At 34.7% G+C, this 14,101-nt stretch overlaps 1 protein-coding gene across 1 annotated transcript; it reads right to left on the bottom strand.

Annotated features, from left to right (window-relative positions):
* Window positions 1–2,552: 2,552 nt before the first annotated feature.
* Window positions 2,553–3,397, bottom strand: LOC131606204 (dirigent protein 22-like). Its single transcript, XM_058878470.1, has one exon. The coding sequence runs from the start codon at window positions 3,306–3,308 to the stop codon at window positions 2,712–2,714; it is 597 nt and encodes a 198-aa protein (XP_058734453.1). The 5' UTR covers window positions 3,309–3,397; the 3' UTR covers window positions 2,553–2,711.
* Window positions 3,398–14,101: the final 10,704 nt, after the last annotated feature.

The following is a 14,101-nucleotide window of genomic DNA, read 5'->3' as shown; positions in this document are numbered from 1 at the left end:
TCGATATGCATAATGTCAAATCCTTTGGCATAATGTTCAAATCCATTGGCATAAAGTTCCAACCCGTTAATTGAGTTAATTTTAATCGATTACTTTTCCCAACATGGAAATATTTGTTATATAGCTGTTGCAGGTTATTAAGGCGTTCTCTCAATCACTTGGTTAATCGAGTAGGCATTCTCTAATCGATTTGCATAATGTTCCAATCCATTGAATGGCAAAAAAAGTATCCTACAATCTGCAACAATATGATCAAACCCACCTTACAACTTTACAAGATTAATACAATCAATAACAGATAAAGCATCAGATTGGATGAGAATTCTGTCAAGTTTATGGGTCTTTGCAGTTTGCAGGCCCCATCTAACCCCTAGCAGTTCAGCTAGGCCATGTTCCACATGTCCTAGTTCCCTCTTGCTTGCCGCCATGGTAACTTCATTGTTGATATTTCTGATTAAGCAACCTAAAGAGAAACACCCCTCTGGATAACATCCTGCATTCATTTGAATTATATTGAAGTTCTTGGGATTGAGATCCCGTTCACCATTTCAGCATACCCCTTCTTTGATTTCAAACACCTCTTCTGCCACCCCACGTGGGTTCAACCTTCTTCTTTGGAACAACAATTGGTTCCTCACAAACCAAAATTTCCACATGATGATGCATCTTAATTGAATGCCAAAATCGTTGCCACACTTAAAATGGTGATCCAACCAGTCAAGAATTTGGAGATGAGGAGGAATTCGACACCCAAGGGAGGAGGAGAACTAAACATATTTAGCAAACTCATAAGCAAGCCTATTAATTGCTTATAACAACTACAACTTCATCAAATGAATAATCACACTGGTTGTAATATGTCTTAAAATCTCAAGTGAAAAATAGAAAGAAAAGAGACATATTTCGGTACCGAAAATTTAGGGCTTGTTTGTGGATCCGTTTGTTAATGGGTCATATCTTGGGCCCATTAATATTTTGTTTTTTTTTACAGGTCAATTTTTTTTTTATATTTTCTTAGTTTAAATATGGGTTTTCTCTCTTTTGTTAGGGTGAAGTTGCATAAGGTAGAAATCCTATTGAGAAAGTAAAGAGTAAAATTCTTAGAGTTATACTTTAGGGATTTGGTAGCCTTTTGAGGTTATCATAGGGATTAGAAAATACTTCTAAAACCTTGAGTTCGAGTGATTCCTATATTGGGAGTTGAAGACGTTGAGAAACACTTGGGTAGAAAATAGAGGTTTGTTTTATAGAGCCTTCAGGGTTTATTCTTGGGAACTCTGAGGGCGAAGACTATTTTTTTTTAACTAATCTGTAATCTCTTGTAACAATTTTCTGAATATAATGAATTAGAGAGTTGTTCTATCCCCATACGTAGATAATTTGATCGAACTGGATAAATAATTTTCTGATATGCTTGTCGACTATTATTTTTATTGTTGGAGACCATTTGTTTTGTTACTTCTTTGCTCCGCATATAAAAAATTTTGTTTATATTTTTAGCCTTCAAATTTGACTATATAGAAAATGTGATTCTTGTGTTGATAAATTATTTTGTTTAGTTATATTCAGTAGGAAAATATCTTTTATTTTATTTTATGAGATTTATATTTTGAAAAAAAAAATTGTTTGCTTTTTTGTCATTTTAGTTGATGTTTTACATTTTGTTCCTATTTTAATCTTTGACCAGAAAATTTATAAAGAAAAATATTAATATATTTAAACTTGTGTCTTTGAATAAAAAAAAAGAAGCATACATAAAATTGTAGTTATTATATTTTAAATGTAAGCAAGAAAATATGTCTTTTTCTTTCTTTAAAAGGCTGAAAGGTCAGAAACTGAAAAATGGCACTAAAGTCTTTGTGGTGGCCAAAGTTTTCTGCATTTCTTGTCCAACAAAACTTTTTTAAGAGAAATTTGGTTTGTTCGTATTCAAAATATCTTAAAAGGATTAAGTATGTTTTTTTTTCCAATAAATATCTCAAATTTTATTTTTAGTCTTTATTAAAAAAATATATATTTTGGTCTCCATGAAATTATTATGCACGTAGTTTTAGTTATTCTTGTTAAACCGATGTGTATTTTTGAATGATTATTTTACAGACATATTTCGAACGTTATAAAAAGTTCCTAAAAAAAAACTCAAAATTTAATTTTTAAGTCAAAATTTGCATTACTTTTATCATTATTATTTGAAATCTAACAAATTTATATTTAATTCTTCTCATTTTAAAAAATTATATAATTTGATAAAAAAATATTTTATAATATTCTAAACACGTATGAAAAATTATTCAAAAATTTAAAATTTTAAGAATAATTAAACAGTTTTCAAAATTTTAAAAAATAACAGAGATTAAACATGCATAAAAATTTAAAGGGGTTAAAATATATTATTTTTTTAAAAGAGACTAAAAATAAAATTTAAGATATTTATAAGGAAAAAAAATAATACTTAACCCTATCTTAAATTGTAAAATGTTAATCAACATATTCAAAATATCCTTAAAATTCCATGTAGCAACCATGTTATGGAGTATTAATAATAAGAGTAATTTAATAAAAAGAACTTCTTTTATCTAGGAATTCAATACAAATAATCAATATTTTAAGATTTATAACAAACTCAAAACACTTAAAAATGAAACATAGTATAGCTAATTAGATAGATAAACTAACTACTGCAGTAAAAGTTAACAACAATAATTGACACATCAATAATGAAAAACATAAACATTGTACTCAACACAAGCATTCCCAGATTTCATATCAAACGAGTAAGTACTAGCTTGAGCATATCCTCTAGCAAATCTGAAGAGTCCACTCCCACCAACAACAGGCATCTCTCTAACCTTATGCATAGCAGGATTCCTCCCCAAGATAGTAATAGTACTTCCATTATACTTCCCTTCAACAAAAGCAAAGTTCATAGCCATGAGTAAACCAAACTCAGCCTGTGAAGCAGATGCATAGAAGCCTTGAGCTTTTCCAACAAGCTTAGAACTCAGTTCTGGTCTTAAAGTCAAAGGGTTGTCAATCATGTTGATTGAACCAAAATAAGTGGATGAGTTATTAGATGGTGAAAGAATTTGAACTGAAGATGGGTTTTTTCCATTCAAAATGTCATGCCAATAGAATTTGAAATGGCTTAGTTTTTCTTTCTTGTTTAGGCCTAACAACTTGCGATCTATAGGACGAGCAAAATCAAAAGTGTTATCATTATCATTTTGTGGTGATGGTGTTGAGGAAGTGAGGGTGGTGGAGGAGAGGAGAAGGAAGAAGAAGAAAGTGAGGAAATGTTGGGAAGACATTGTGATGAGGTTTGTGAGATTGTTATGATTCTAACTATGGAGAATGAAGTGAAGGGATGTGATGATGAGGGGTTTTGTCTTGTTTATAAAGACAACAAATGTGGAAAAGGAAAAGACGAATGAAGTAGAATGAAGGAAACTTGTTTTTTTCTTCTTCTTTCTATTTCATTTTTAAAATATATAAATAATATAATTAAAATGAGGTTTACTTCTACAATGTTATTTATATATATATATATATATATATATATATATATATATATATATATATATATATATATATATATATATATATATATATATATATATATATATATATATATATATATATATATATAGTTGTTGTATAGACTCTTTTTTTACTTAGTCATTGCACATATCCTATTAATTACTTTTGATTTTTTTTATTATGTCAGTTAAATTAGATGTATCTAATATGTATGAATGAGCCGAATAATAACCTGGACACAATAGAATTTGTTCTGAATGATAACTTGTCCGATTAAGGAGGGTCAGGTTGAGGTATTTTATGGGCCAAATTGATCGTGTAGATCCAAAACTAATAAGGGAATATGTGGATTAAAGATATGAGGGATAACACATATACTGTCGATTGAGCGTATTATGCCCTGAGATTGGACGATCAAATTTGATTGTCGATTATCATTAAAAGATCACACTAATCATGGAAAATCACCTAAAATGGTCTTTAATAAGCCTTAGGTATGGAATGAGTCAGAACTACTATATAAGAAGATGACCACAAAAGGAGAAGGATATACACAATTCACAGAATAAACAATCAATCAAGAGACGATTGTTACTTTACTGACCCTCACTGGTAGACTTATCATTTATGTACTTTTACGAGTACATTTGAAGTTGAGAATAATAATTCAAGTGCGGGTTGGAGTCCCACATTGGTTATAAATGTGGAGACTTGAGCATTTATAAGTAGGAGAATCCATACACCTATCTCCTTAAGATTTTGGGTGATTATGTGGCATCTCTCACTTGTGTGTTGCTCTTGGCCCAATGTTAAATGCTCCTCCTCATGAACCAACAAATGGTATCATGAGCCATTGGTTCGAGTAAAGGGAGTGGCTTACTTGTATCGAAATGCTCAAGAAGAGGTGTCCCGTGGGAATCGAAATGCCTAAGAAGAGGTGTATCGAAATGCCCATGAAGAGGTGAAAAGTGTCAACAGTAGTACAAGTGTATGTGAATAAAAAGGAGTTTCCACCTGAGAGGGAGCATTGAGAATAATAATTCAAGTGTGAGTTGGAGTCCCACATTGGTTATAAATGTGGAGACTTTAGCATTTATAAGTGGGAGAACCCACACACCTATCACCTTAAGATTTTGGATGAATATGTGGTGTGTCTCTCACAAAGGTGTGTTCCTCTTGCCCCTATGTTAAATATTTTCTCGTGTTAACCCTCGAATTTCCTCCTACATTTGGAACCCACCGGCAACAAAGATAATGACCGAGCTTCCATAGAAATGTTGCTAGCCTCTATGGAAGTGTTGCATCTCCAAAATGAAACACTACATGAGAGTGAGTGACTTACAAAAGCAACACGCATGGCTAAGTTTTGTTGAGAAAGAATAGCCCACAGATCTCCAACCACTCGATGCGGATATTTGGGACTCTTCGGTCCTCGACAATTTTAAACCACAATTTATGGTATCATTTGACGGCAAGCGTGATCCCCATCAACACATAATTACAACCAATACATATATGTCTATCATCAGGTGAATGACTTACTAAAATGCAATTTTATGGTTGGACATTGAAGGGAGCCACCCTTCCATAGTATATGAGGTTCATGAGGCTCTCAATGTTGAGTTACTATGATTTGAAAAGAAAGATGTTATTCCTTAGCCAACAAGCACATTAAAGTTTCTACAACGAGCATGGTCAAATTTTGACATAGTTATTATGAATCCTTGCTCGTGTTTTTGGCTAGATTTAATGATGTGATCGTGAAGGTCGCCAACCCAAACCAAGAGATGTTGGTCGAAACTTCTTTGAATGGCCTCAAGGCTGAGAACTTTAATGAATCCTTGGCCTATAAGTTAGCAACCTTGATGGACGAGATCATGGCTATATCGGTATGCTATATTAAAGGAGAAGAAAGTGATGATGAAAAAAGATCCCAAGATGTATAAGAGCAAAATGGCGGAAGACTCGAAGCACGTGACCATCGAAGGAACAAAAACATAATACTAGTTTTGGAAAGAACTGCATTGAAGCCCGTTAGGAAGCCATAAGAGCATTTCACTCCATTGAACTGAAGGAGGAAGCAAATCCTCCATGGTGTCTCCCACACAAAGTTCATTCCCAAACCTCTTTCCCCGGGGGAGATATAATAGGGGGAGAGTTAGGGAAGTGGTGCAGGTATCGTAGGATACGAAGTCACCACATAGATTATTATCACCATCTGGAACTCTACATGGAACCTTGCGCTTACAAGTGACTCCATACTGAAGGATAGAAAAACACTTAGAAAGGGGGGTTTGAATAAGTGTGACTTTAAAAACTCTTAAGATAAAAACAATTGCACAATGATTTTTATCCTGGTTCGTTGTTAACGAAACTACTCCAGTCCACCCCCTTAGAGTGATTTACCTCACCTGAGGATTTAAAAATCAACCTTGATTACAATGGTTTTCCACTTAGATACCCTCTAAGTCTTCTAGAGTATTCTGATCACACCTTGATCACTCTAGGAACCTTGTACAAATTAATGTAAACAAATTCTTACAAGAGTATTACAATGCTTCTTAATAAGCTATAATCACAACTGTGATATTTCTCTTAAGTTCTAAGCTTAAATCTCACTAAGATATTACAATGAAGTGAGGTTGAATATGAAGTTTGATAGCTTTTGATTCAACAGCGTTTCAGCAAGTTTGTGCAGAGTTGTTTGCGTTAAGTGTTGTAACCTTGCTTCTGATCAGAACTTCACTATTTATAGGCGTTTTGAGAAGATGACCGTTGGGAGCATTTAATGCGTTGCGTGATCCGTACAGCATTGCATTTAATGTTTCACTTTTTTGTCAACTACCTCGAGCCTTGCTTTTCCTGCTTTTACTGACTTTGCCTTTAATAGCTTCTAACGTTCCTTTTGTTAGTCAGCGTAGCCTGCCATCTTGTATTTGCTTCTGATCTGATGTTTGTAGATACAACGTTTGAATTAATCAGAGTCAAACAGCTTGGTGCAGAGCATCTTCTTGTCTTCTGACCTTGAAGTGCTTCTAGCGTGATACCATAAGAATTTCAGTGCTTCTGCTTCTGATCCCAAGTTCTTCTGATGCTTCAATAGACCATGTTCTGATTATGCTTGACCATCTTCTGATGTCTTGCGAGAGCATGTTCTAATATTGCATACTTGAACCATCAGAGTCAGTGCTTCTTGCGCTGAATTGTGCATACTCTTTATATATTTCCTGAAATGGAAAATGCATAGGATTAGAGTACCACATTGTCTTATACAAAATTCATATACATTTTTTATCATCAAAACTAAGAATATTGATCAGAACAATTCTTGTTCTAACACATACGGGGTATATGTTGAAATCCTACGGGGAACCTTGCGCCTACAAGTGATTCCCCCCGGGGTATATGTGGAAATCCTACGGGGAATCTTGTGCCAACGGGAGACTTCCTACAGAGTATATGTTGGAACCTACGAGGAACCTTGTGCCTATGCACAACTCCCTACAAGGTATATACAGGAACCCTACGGGGAATCTTGTGCCTATTGACAATCCTTAAAGAGTATTTGCTTGAACACTTTGGGGAACCTTGCACCTACGGAAAACTCTCGATAGGGTATTTGCTAGAACACTTCGGAGAACCTTATGCCTACGGGAAACTCTCTATAGGATATTTATCGTAAGCCTATGAGGAATCTTAAGCGTTAATGTGATTCCTTACTGGGCATGGGACACTACGTGTCTACAAATGATCAAAATGCACATATGAAACTCATGAGTTACCCAAAACAACGTTTAAAAAAACATATAAAAACAATAAAAATAACATCCTAGTTAAGGGGACATCTTCAGGCAAGTTTTCTATTAGAACGTTCCTATTTCCTCGTGGACATCATCAGTGGGAACTACCTCCTTGGGAAGAGACATTGTATCTAACTCTTCATCCAATGGCTATTTATCCTCGGGATCAGGTTTTTCACAAGGCGAATATCCACCATCACTTTAAAGTAGTCTAGCTCGCCAAGGTGGAGCTCAAGGTACAAACATCATGCCTGCTCTTTCACCTTCTCAAACTCTTAATCCCAGAGAGGAGACCATGCATATGAGCCTCCTCAAAGTTCACCTTAAGACTACTTAGCTCGACCTCAACTTTAACAAATTTGTCGCTTTAGTTGCGGAAGTTCATCTTAGGGGTCCATTTTTCCACATAAGATTATCCTTTTTCATTTCGGCCTTTTTTAGAGGTAGTCTTAACACTAGCTAAATTATTCTTTAGAAAAGTTATCTTTTTATTACTAAAGGTCAACATGGTTTGGTTGAGCGTGGTATTATATTTTAAATGAAAAAAATATTTTTAAAAAAATAAACACCTAAGCAATCGAACATTTTATTGAATATGTATTTAACATCAAATTATTTAATATGTCTAATTTTATATTTATTTATTTTAAAATAAATAAATTTTAAAATAATTTTATTTACTAAATATTGGTTTCTAGAGGAACTTAAATTCTAAAATTTTGTTGTCAATGCGACAAATTTTTGATAAATAATGTACAAATATTTATGAAAAATTCTTTTGATTTTGAAAATTCTATCAAATTATGAACAATTCTAAAATGATAATTTTATTTAACAATTTTTTTAAATAATACTGTAACTCTAACGTACCAAAGATTCTTCTTTCTTTCTGAAAAGCATGACTGAGTCTGAGTGGGTTAGTAGTGTCGCATGGTTGTTGTTTCATCTTTGAATGATTTCATTGACTCAATTGCGTGTGCTTCACTTTTCTTTCCTATACGACAGCATCGGAAAAAAAACTGACATGAAGAAGGCACTAAGACTTTGGGGGTGCACATGTCTTTTACGTTTGTTGTCGGTTTCATTTTAGTGGCTAACAAGTGCACTTGTGATATTATTTAAAGAACTAACAAAAAATGTATAGTTTCTATTTAGTGGCTAACAAAAAATGAAAAAAGATTTTAAGTGTATTTTATAAAAAATGAAAATAAAAAATGCTTAATGTAAAAGTAACTAAATTTTGACAAAAAAATTATATATTTATTGACTAAATTAGTATATATTTTTAGTTTTTGTTTCGGGTCGCTAGCAAGCTTCAATAGCAAATACCGTGGAGAATAGCGGGCGTAACAGGTGAGATATTACTTTAGTTGATTACACGTAATTGTTGAGACACAATTTGCGTCAAGGACACTTGACTCTACCTCATAGAGGAATGGGTAGAAGTCACACGTCACCAAATGGTCGTCATCATTGTCGATCACCACAACATCACTCCCAAAGGGAAAATCAACATAAAATTGAAGCACCAACCCATAAATGAAAGAGCAATCCGCTCTCGAGACAAATCCTTTGTAGTATGATCTCCAGATCTCTTAATAAATCCATGAAGTTAGGAAGTTACGATAGGATGGGGGATCCGAATGAACATATTGAGCATATAGATATCAGGCTCAACTATTATCACGCTCAAGGAGCCATAAAATGAAAGTTATTCATGTTAACCCTTAAGGGAGCCGTCATTGCATGGTTTCAGGCTCTCCCATGTGAAACTAAAGGTTTATGGAAGGATTTATGTGACTCTTTCACCTCCTAATTTACAATGATAAAATGGAAACCCATCACTATAGTTGTGCTCACTAAAATCCAAAACAAGAGTAAAGTTTATGAAAATATATTGATCGATTCACAAAGGAATGAGTAGAAGTATGGGAGGACGATAGTTTGAAATGATGGATATTCAAGAAAGGGTTGAGGCTAAAGTGTATGTTTTGGTGAAAAGTTGGGGTTGGAGGAAGCCACTAGCTTGAATGGCATGTTGGATAAGGCTTAACCCTATATTAACTATGAGCAAGAACTCATAGCCAAAGGAAGAGAGAAGAACCAAGGAGTATGGAACTCTAGACACGGTCGGGTGAGAAACAGATTCCAACGACTGTTGAGATGACGAAGACCCTGAGCCAAGTTCTCATCATATACTTATTTGAACACTTTGAGGGAGAAAATTTGGCAATAATGCATCAACAACGACTTTAAAGAAGTTGAGATCATGAATCTTTACTTAGTCAGGGAATCAACCAAGAGAAGTAAGTTGAAGTATTGTTATTTTCATAATAGTCATGGTCCCCACAATAACGAATGTGTTCAATTTAAGAATACAATTAAGATGTTAACCAAAAAGATGTGAATTACTTGATACACGTAGGAGGGTAGTTAGAAGGAATATTAGGACAGAAGGAAACACAACAAATATGGTCTCTTTGTCAGGAAAAAGGGTCCCTACAAAAAACTATAAAGGCCATCAGTAGGGATAAAGTAAAGAAGGATAATAGTGGTGACGAAGAAGAATACCAGGGAGTAAAGCGTCAATACATCGCATCCATCATTGGGGGGCCTTCCTCGACCAATGAATATTTCCAAAGGAACGATGAAAAGAAGAATCGTTGAGCTGATGACGCTTAACAATGAGTGGGCAGTAGGATATGAAGAAAAACCAGAGAGACCCATTATTGAATTCTAGGATAGTGAAAAGGTAGGTGGAATCCAAAATGAAAATTATTTTTCGATAATTATAGCAACCATAGCCAACTTTGATATGTCTACAATCCTCATCAACGAGGGAATTTCTTGTGACATTATGTGTGCAAAGTTTTTTTGAAAACCTGGGGCTAAAAATAGAGAAGCGGTGGTCATTTGATGGCCAACCTACAAGGTTTAAAAAACATGGTCACTTTCCCCTGGGGTACATTGAGCTAATGGTTACCCTAGGAAAAGGGAGGAATGCAACGACGTTTCCCCTAGAGTACATTGAGCTAATGGTCACCCTCAGCGAAAGGTGGAATGCCAGGCTGAGTGACTCGCAGTTCTTAGTGGTTCCTTATAGAAGAGTCTACAACTGCATCCTGGGTAGACACTTCGTGGAAATGATGGACATGGTCTCCTCTATGATTCACTTAAAAATTAAGATTCGCAATGTTCATGATAAGCCGATGACAATTTGCAACACTAAAGATACGTAAAATTTTGCAACGCGACCAAAAGGGGGAAGATAAAGAGAATGCAATGGAAATGAACGTGACCTCACTCACAAAGAAAATGAAAGCAATGCTGACCATGCCGCCATTGGAAGAGACAAATAAGTATGGAATGAATCATTATAAGTTGTTAAGTACAAAGACTAATAAATAGCGACATAGTTGTTTGGTTAAATTTCTTTTGTTGTATACATAAAAAATACTTAACATAATATTGTAATATCTTTCTCCAATGAGAATAAATAAATATTCACCAAGTTTTTTTCCTTATAATCTTAAAGGATAAGGCGACCCAAAGGTGTTATCGAAAACACCATAGACATACAACCAAAGAAATCAGAACCCCGTAACAACGTCACACGGACAAATCTCACAAGACCATGAAATGAATTAGAGATCAAAGGTTCACCCCCTCTAGGTAGCTATCCACTATAGAGTGCACGAGTTTAGTCTCCACTACGTCGGCCTCAAACCAATTTTAAACTTGAAGAAATGGAATGTGGTAAAACCTTTGTTCGGGAGCATTCCTCAGAGACGTCCTGTATAATTCGCTGAGCACGACCTCAGGTGCCAATTACGTACTAGAGAAGCAAACTCAAAACCTGAGATATCACCACAATTAAACTTATGAGCATGAACTCGGGCACTAATAACTTCCAAGAGATACAAACTCAAGTAACTAAAGTAATACCATGATAGGTAGAAACAAGGGTATGTAAATAAAACAACAAATATGATATTAAGTAGTAACCAAGGAAATTTATTTACGCTGCGACAAATGATACAACGGGTTAGAAGACCCCAGACAAAAATACAAAGACTATAAATTTGGCTTGTCCCCAATAAAGATCGGCTTTCCATTCATCATCTCTTATTCTTGAAGGATCTGCTCTAAAAAAATGTGCAATGAAGGGTGAAAAGTACTACAAGGCGTTTCAAAAGAAAATTGTAGAACGGAGAAACTGTCTTCCATCGACTTCATATACTTTTTGAATAACTCTAAGTTTTGCAAATGCATGTTCCGAAGACCTTCTTCTAATCTTCACGAGCCTTTCTCAAAGATGCCTCTAGCTTATTCATTGTCTTATGGGAATATTCTAATTCCTCGTTGTGGAAATTTATGTTGAGTGGATGTTAGGGATTCATATTTCTTCTTTATATTTTGTACAAGTGATTACACTATCTCATCCAACAATTTAGGGTACTCGAAAGTCTGCACGGTAGTTCCCATCTCTCTCAACAGACCGCTCTCCTTGGTAACCTCATTCAGATACTAGTCCCATTTAATAGTAATAGAGTTGATGTGTTCATAGAGTACTTATTTCTCTTTTCAGAAGCAGTCAGACAAAAAGGTATATCCTCTCCCAGCAGCACCAAATACTAAAATAGTTGACATCTGACACAGTTGATATGTCATTTTTGTCAGCTCCTCTTGACGAAGAAGCTCGTCCTTGTTCGAGAAAAATGCATAATATTCTTTAGAAATAATGTACCAAAACTTCTCTACTATTTGAGGACTAGAGCAAACAAGAAAGGTAGGAGGTGGGGGGATTAGATTCAGTGTTGAACCTTCCCCAAGATCGAACCTTCCTTGATCTTACACGGCTAACCGAGGCCTTCTTCCTGATGGTTCACGACTAGAAGGAATTTTAATAATCAAACCCGTGGAAAGAATTCTCCCAACCTCGCATGGCCACGAGTGCAAAACACCCCCCCTCGGGTTGATCAGGAGAATTCCAAATTTCTATTGAGACCAAAACATGAATGATGGGTGTAGACAGATCAACATAAGACTCCATGACCAGAACATCTCCAGAAGTTGGCACATTGATGGCCCTTGTAAGCGAAAGGACGCCCCCTGGAGTCCTCTTCATTTGTAGTATCATCTGATGAGATGTTATATTATTTATAGACCATAAATAAGCAAGATAAGGAAGTGTTCACCAAGAAAGTAGTAAAGAAAAGAAGAAATGTCGCATGTTACTCAAAATAGATGATCTACATATCCTCTTTGGTAGAGACTTCAACTTGCAGGCGTGTTTCTATGTATTGTTTCTTTTGTTTCTCTAGCGCCGCCACAAAAGAAGCAACATCATCAGTGATATCCAGGCTGTCAAACAAAGCTATAAATTTCCTCTTCATATAGGTTTCTTCTTGGGACAAGTCGACTTAGTTGTAAACATAAGAACCAACGTCCGACAAGAAACGATTATGACTTCAAAACTTGGAGAATCCACCCGAACATAAGAAAGGTGACTCAACCTCTATGTTGCATATGTTGGCATGAGCCATCTTGATAAGGGGCGCAACTAGGTAATGTTGATCTCTAAAGTTCTTCACGCTCTCGGAATAAACCTCAAACATCTTATTATTTTATCCAAGAGAAATCATACTTCACCTATGTGCCAAATCAACAGAGTTACATTGGGTTTCATAGAGACCAAAAAAAGTATCAAGTTCGAAGTTGCATTTGAGGTAAGCTAGCTCACCTGGTGCAAATGTGAATGAGCTATTATCAGGTACGCCCACATCAACATCATTGAAAAAAAATTGAAACCTATCATAGAAAACATATATTTATGAAAAAAGAGATGACACACCCATTATATATTCTCTTATTCCTTTTGGGGGAAGCCTCCCCATTCATCTTAGTGAAATCTTGTGCGAACTCTTATTCTTTTTTCTTCTTTTTTTTTTTTTGGAAATCTTGGTATCCAGCCTTGCGACCGACTAATCCAAGAGGGACCAATCCCACCGTCCACTAGCGGAGGGCCCCATTTAAAGTCAGAACAAAGTTCTGTATAAACTACCCCAACACAAGATTTGATAGCACCTAGCAAGATTCAAACTCAGGACCTTGAGAGAAGCACACTCTCAAGACTAACATTGTTTACAAACAAGACTTTAGCAAAACTCTAAATATAAAAAAAAAAGAAAGTAAATTTCTCTTATAAAACAAAAATTTACATTAACTTCTCACATTGTAAAAATAACCTCTTGCACTAGAATTAATCAACACTAATAGTTGCAAAAATTTACTTCTATAGCATAACAAAACCCAATAAAACTAAAAAAGAATAATTAATTTATTTAGTTGATACAATATTTATTTCTATTTGTCACATTGTCTCTATTGGAATTTGGAATGGAAAAATATCCCTGCCACAAAAAACAGAATTCAAAGTCCCCGGAGTCTTTTGTTGACTTATGCACTATACTATGCCCACCCAATTTGATTTAGGTAAAGTAATACTTTTGTTCATTCATCATCTCATGCAACATTCATATATTTATTTAATATATCATATTGACATTTGTATATCACGAGAATAAATTATTTATTCAAATTAAGAAGTTTCTATTATCTAGAAGAAGTTGAACTTTACTCCTTCCGGCTCATAATAATTGTCTAATTTCCACTTTTTTATATCTTAAAATAAGTAATTTTTTAAAATACTAATGTTATATTTATTATTTTTTCATTACTATATTCCTATTTATCAATTTTCA

This window comes from Vicia villosa, linkage group LG5 (genome assembly GCF_029867415.1).
Source record: "Vicia villosa cultivar HV-30 ecotype Madison, WI linkage group LG5, Vvil1.0, whole genome shotgun sequence".
Taxonomy (NCBI): domain Eukaryota; kingdom Viridiplantae; phylum Streptophyta; class Magnoliopsida; order Fabales; family Fabaceae; genus Vicia; species Vicia villosa.
The sequence above is the reverse complement of the archived record's forward strand: the minus strand, read 5'-3'. Positions and strand labels throughout refer to the sequence as shown.

What these genes read in the sequence shown, in the direction of transcription:
- LOC131606204 (XM_058878470.1), bottom strand. Translation starts at nt 3,308, where the DNA reads ATGTCTTCCCAACATTTCCTCACTTTCTTCTTCTTCCTTCTCCTCTCC.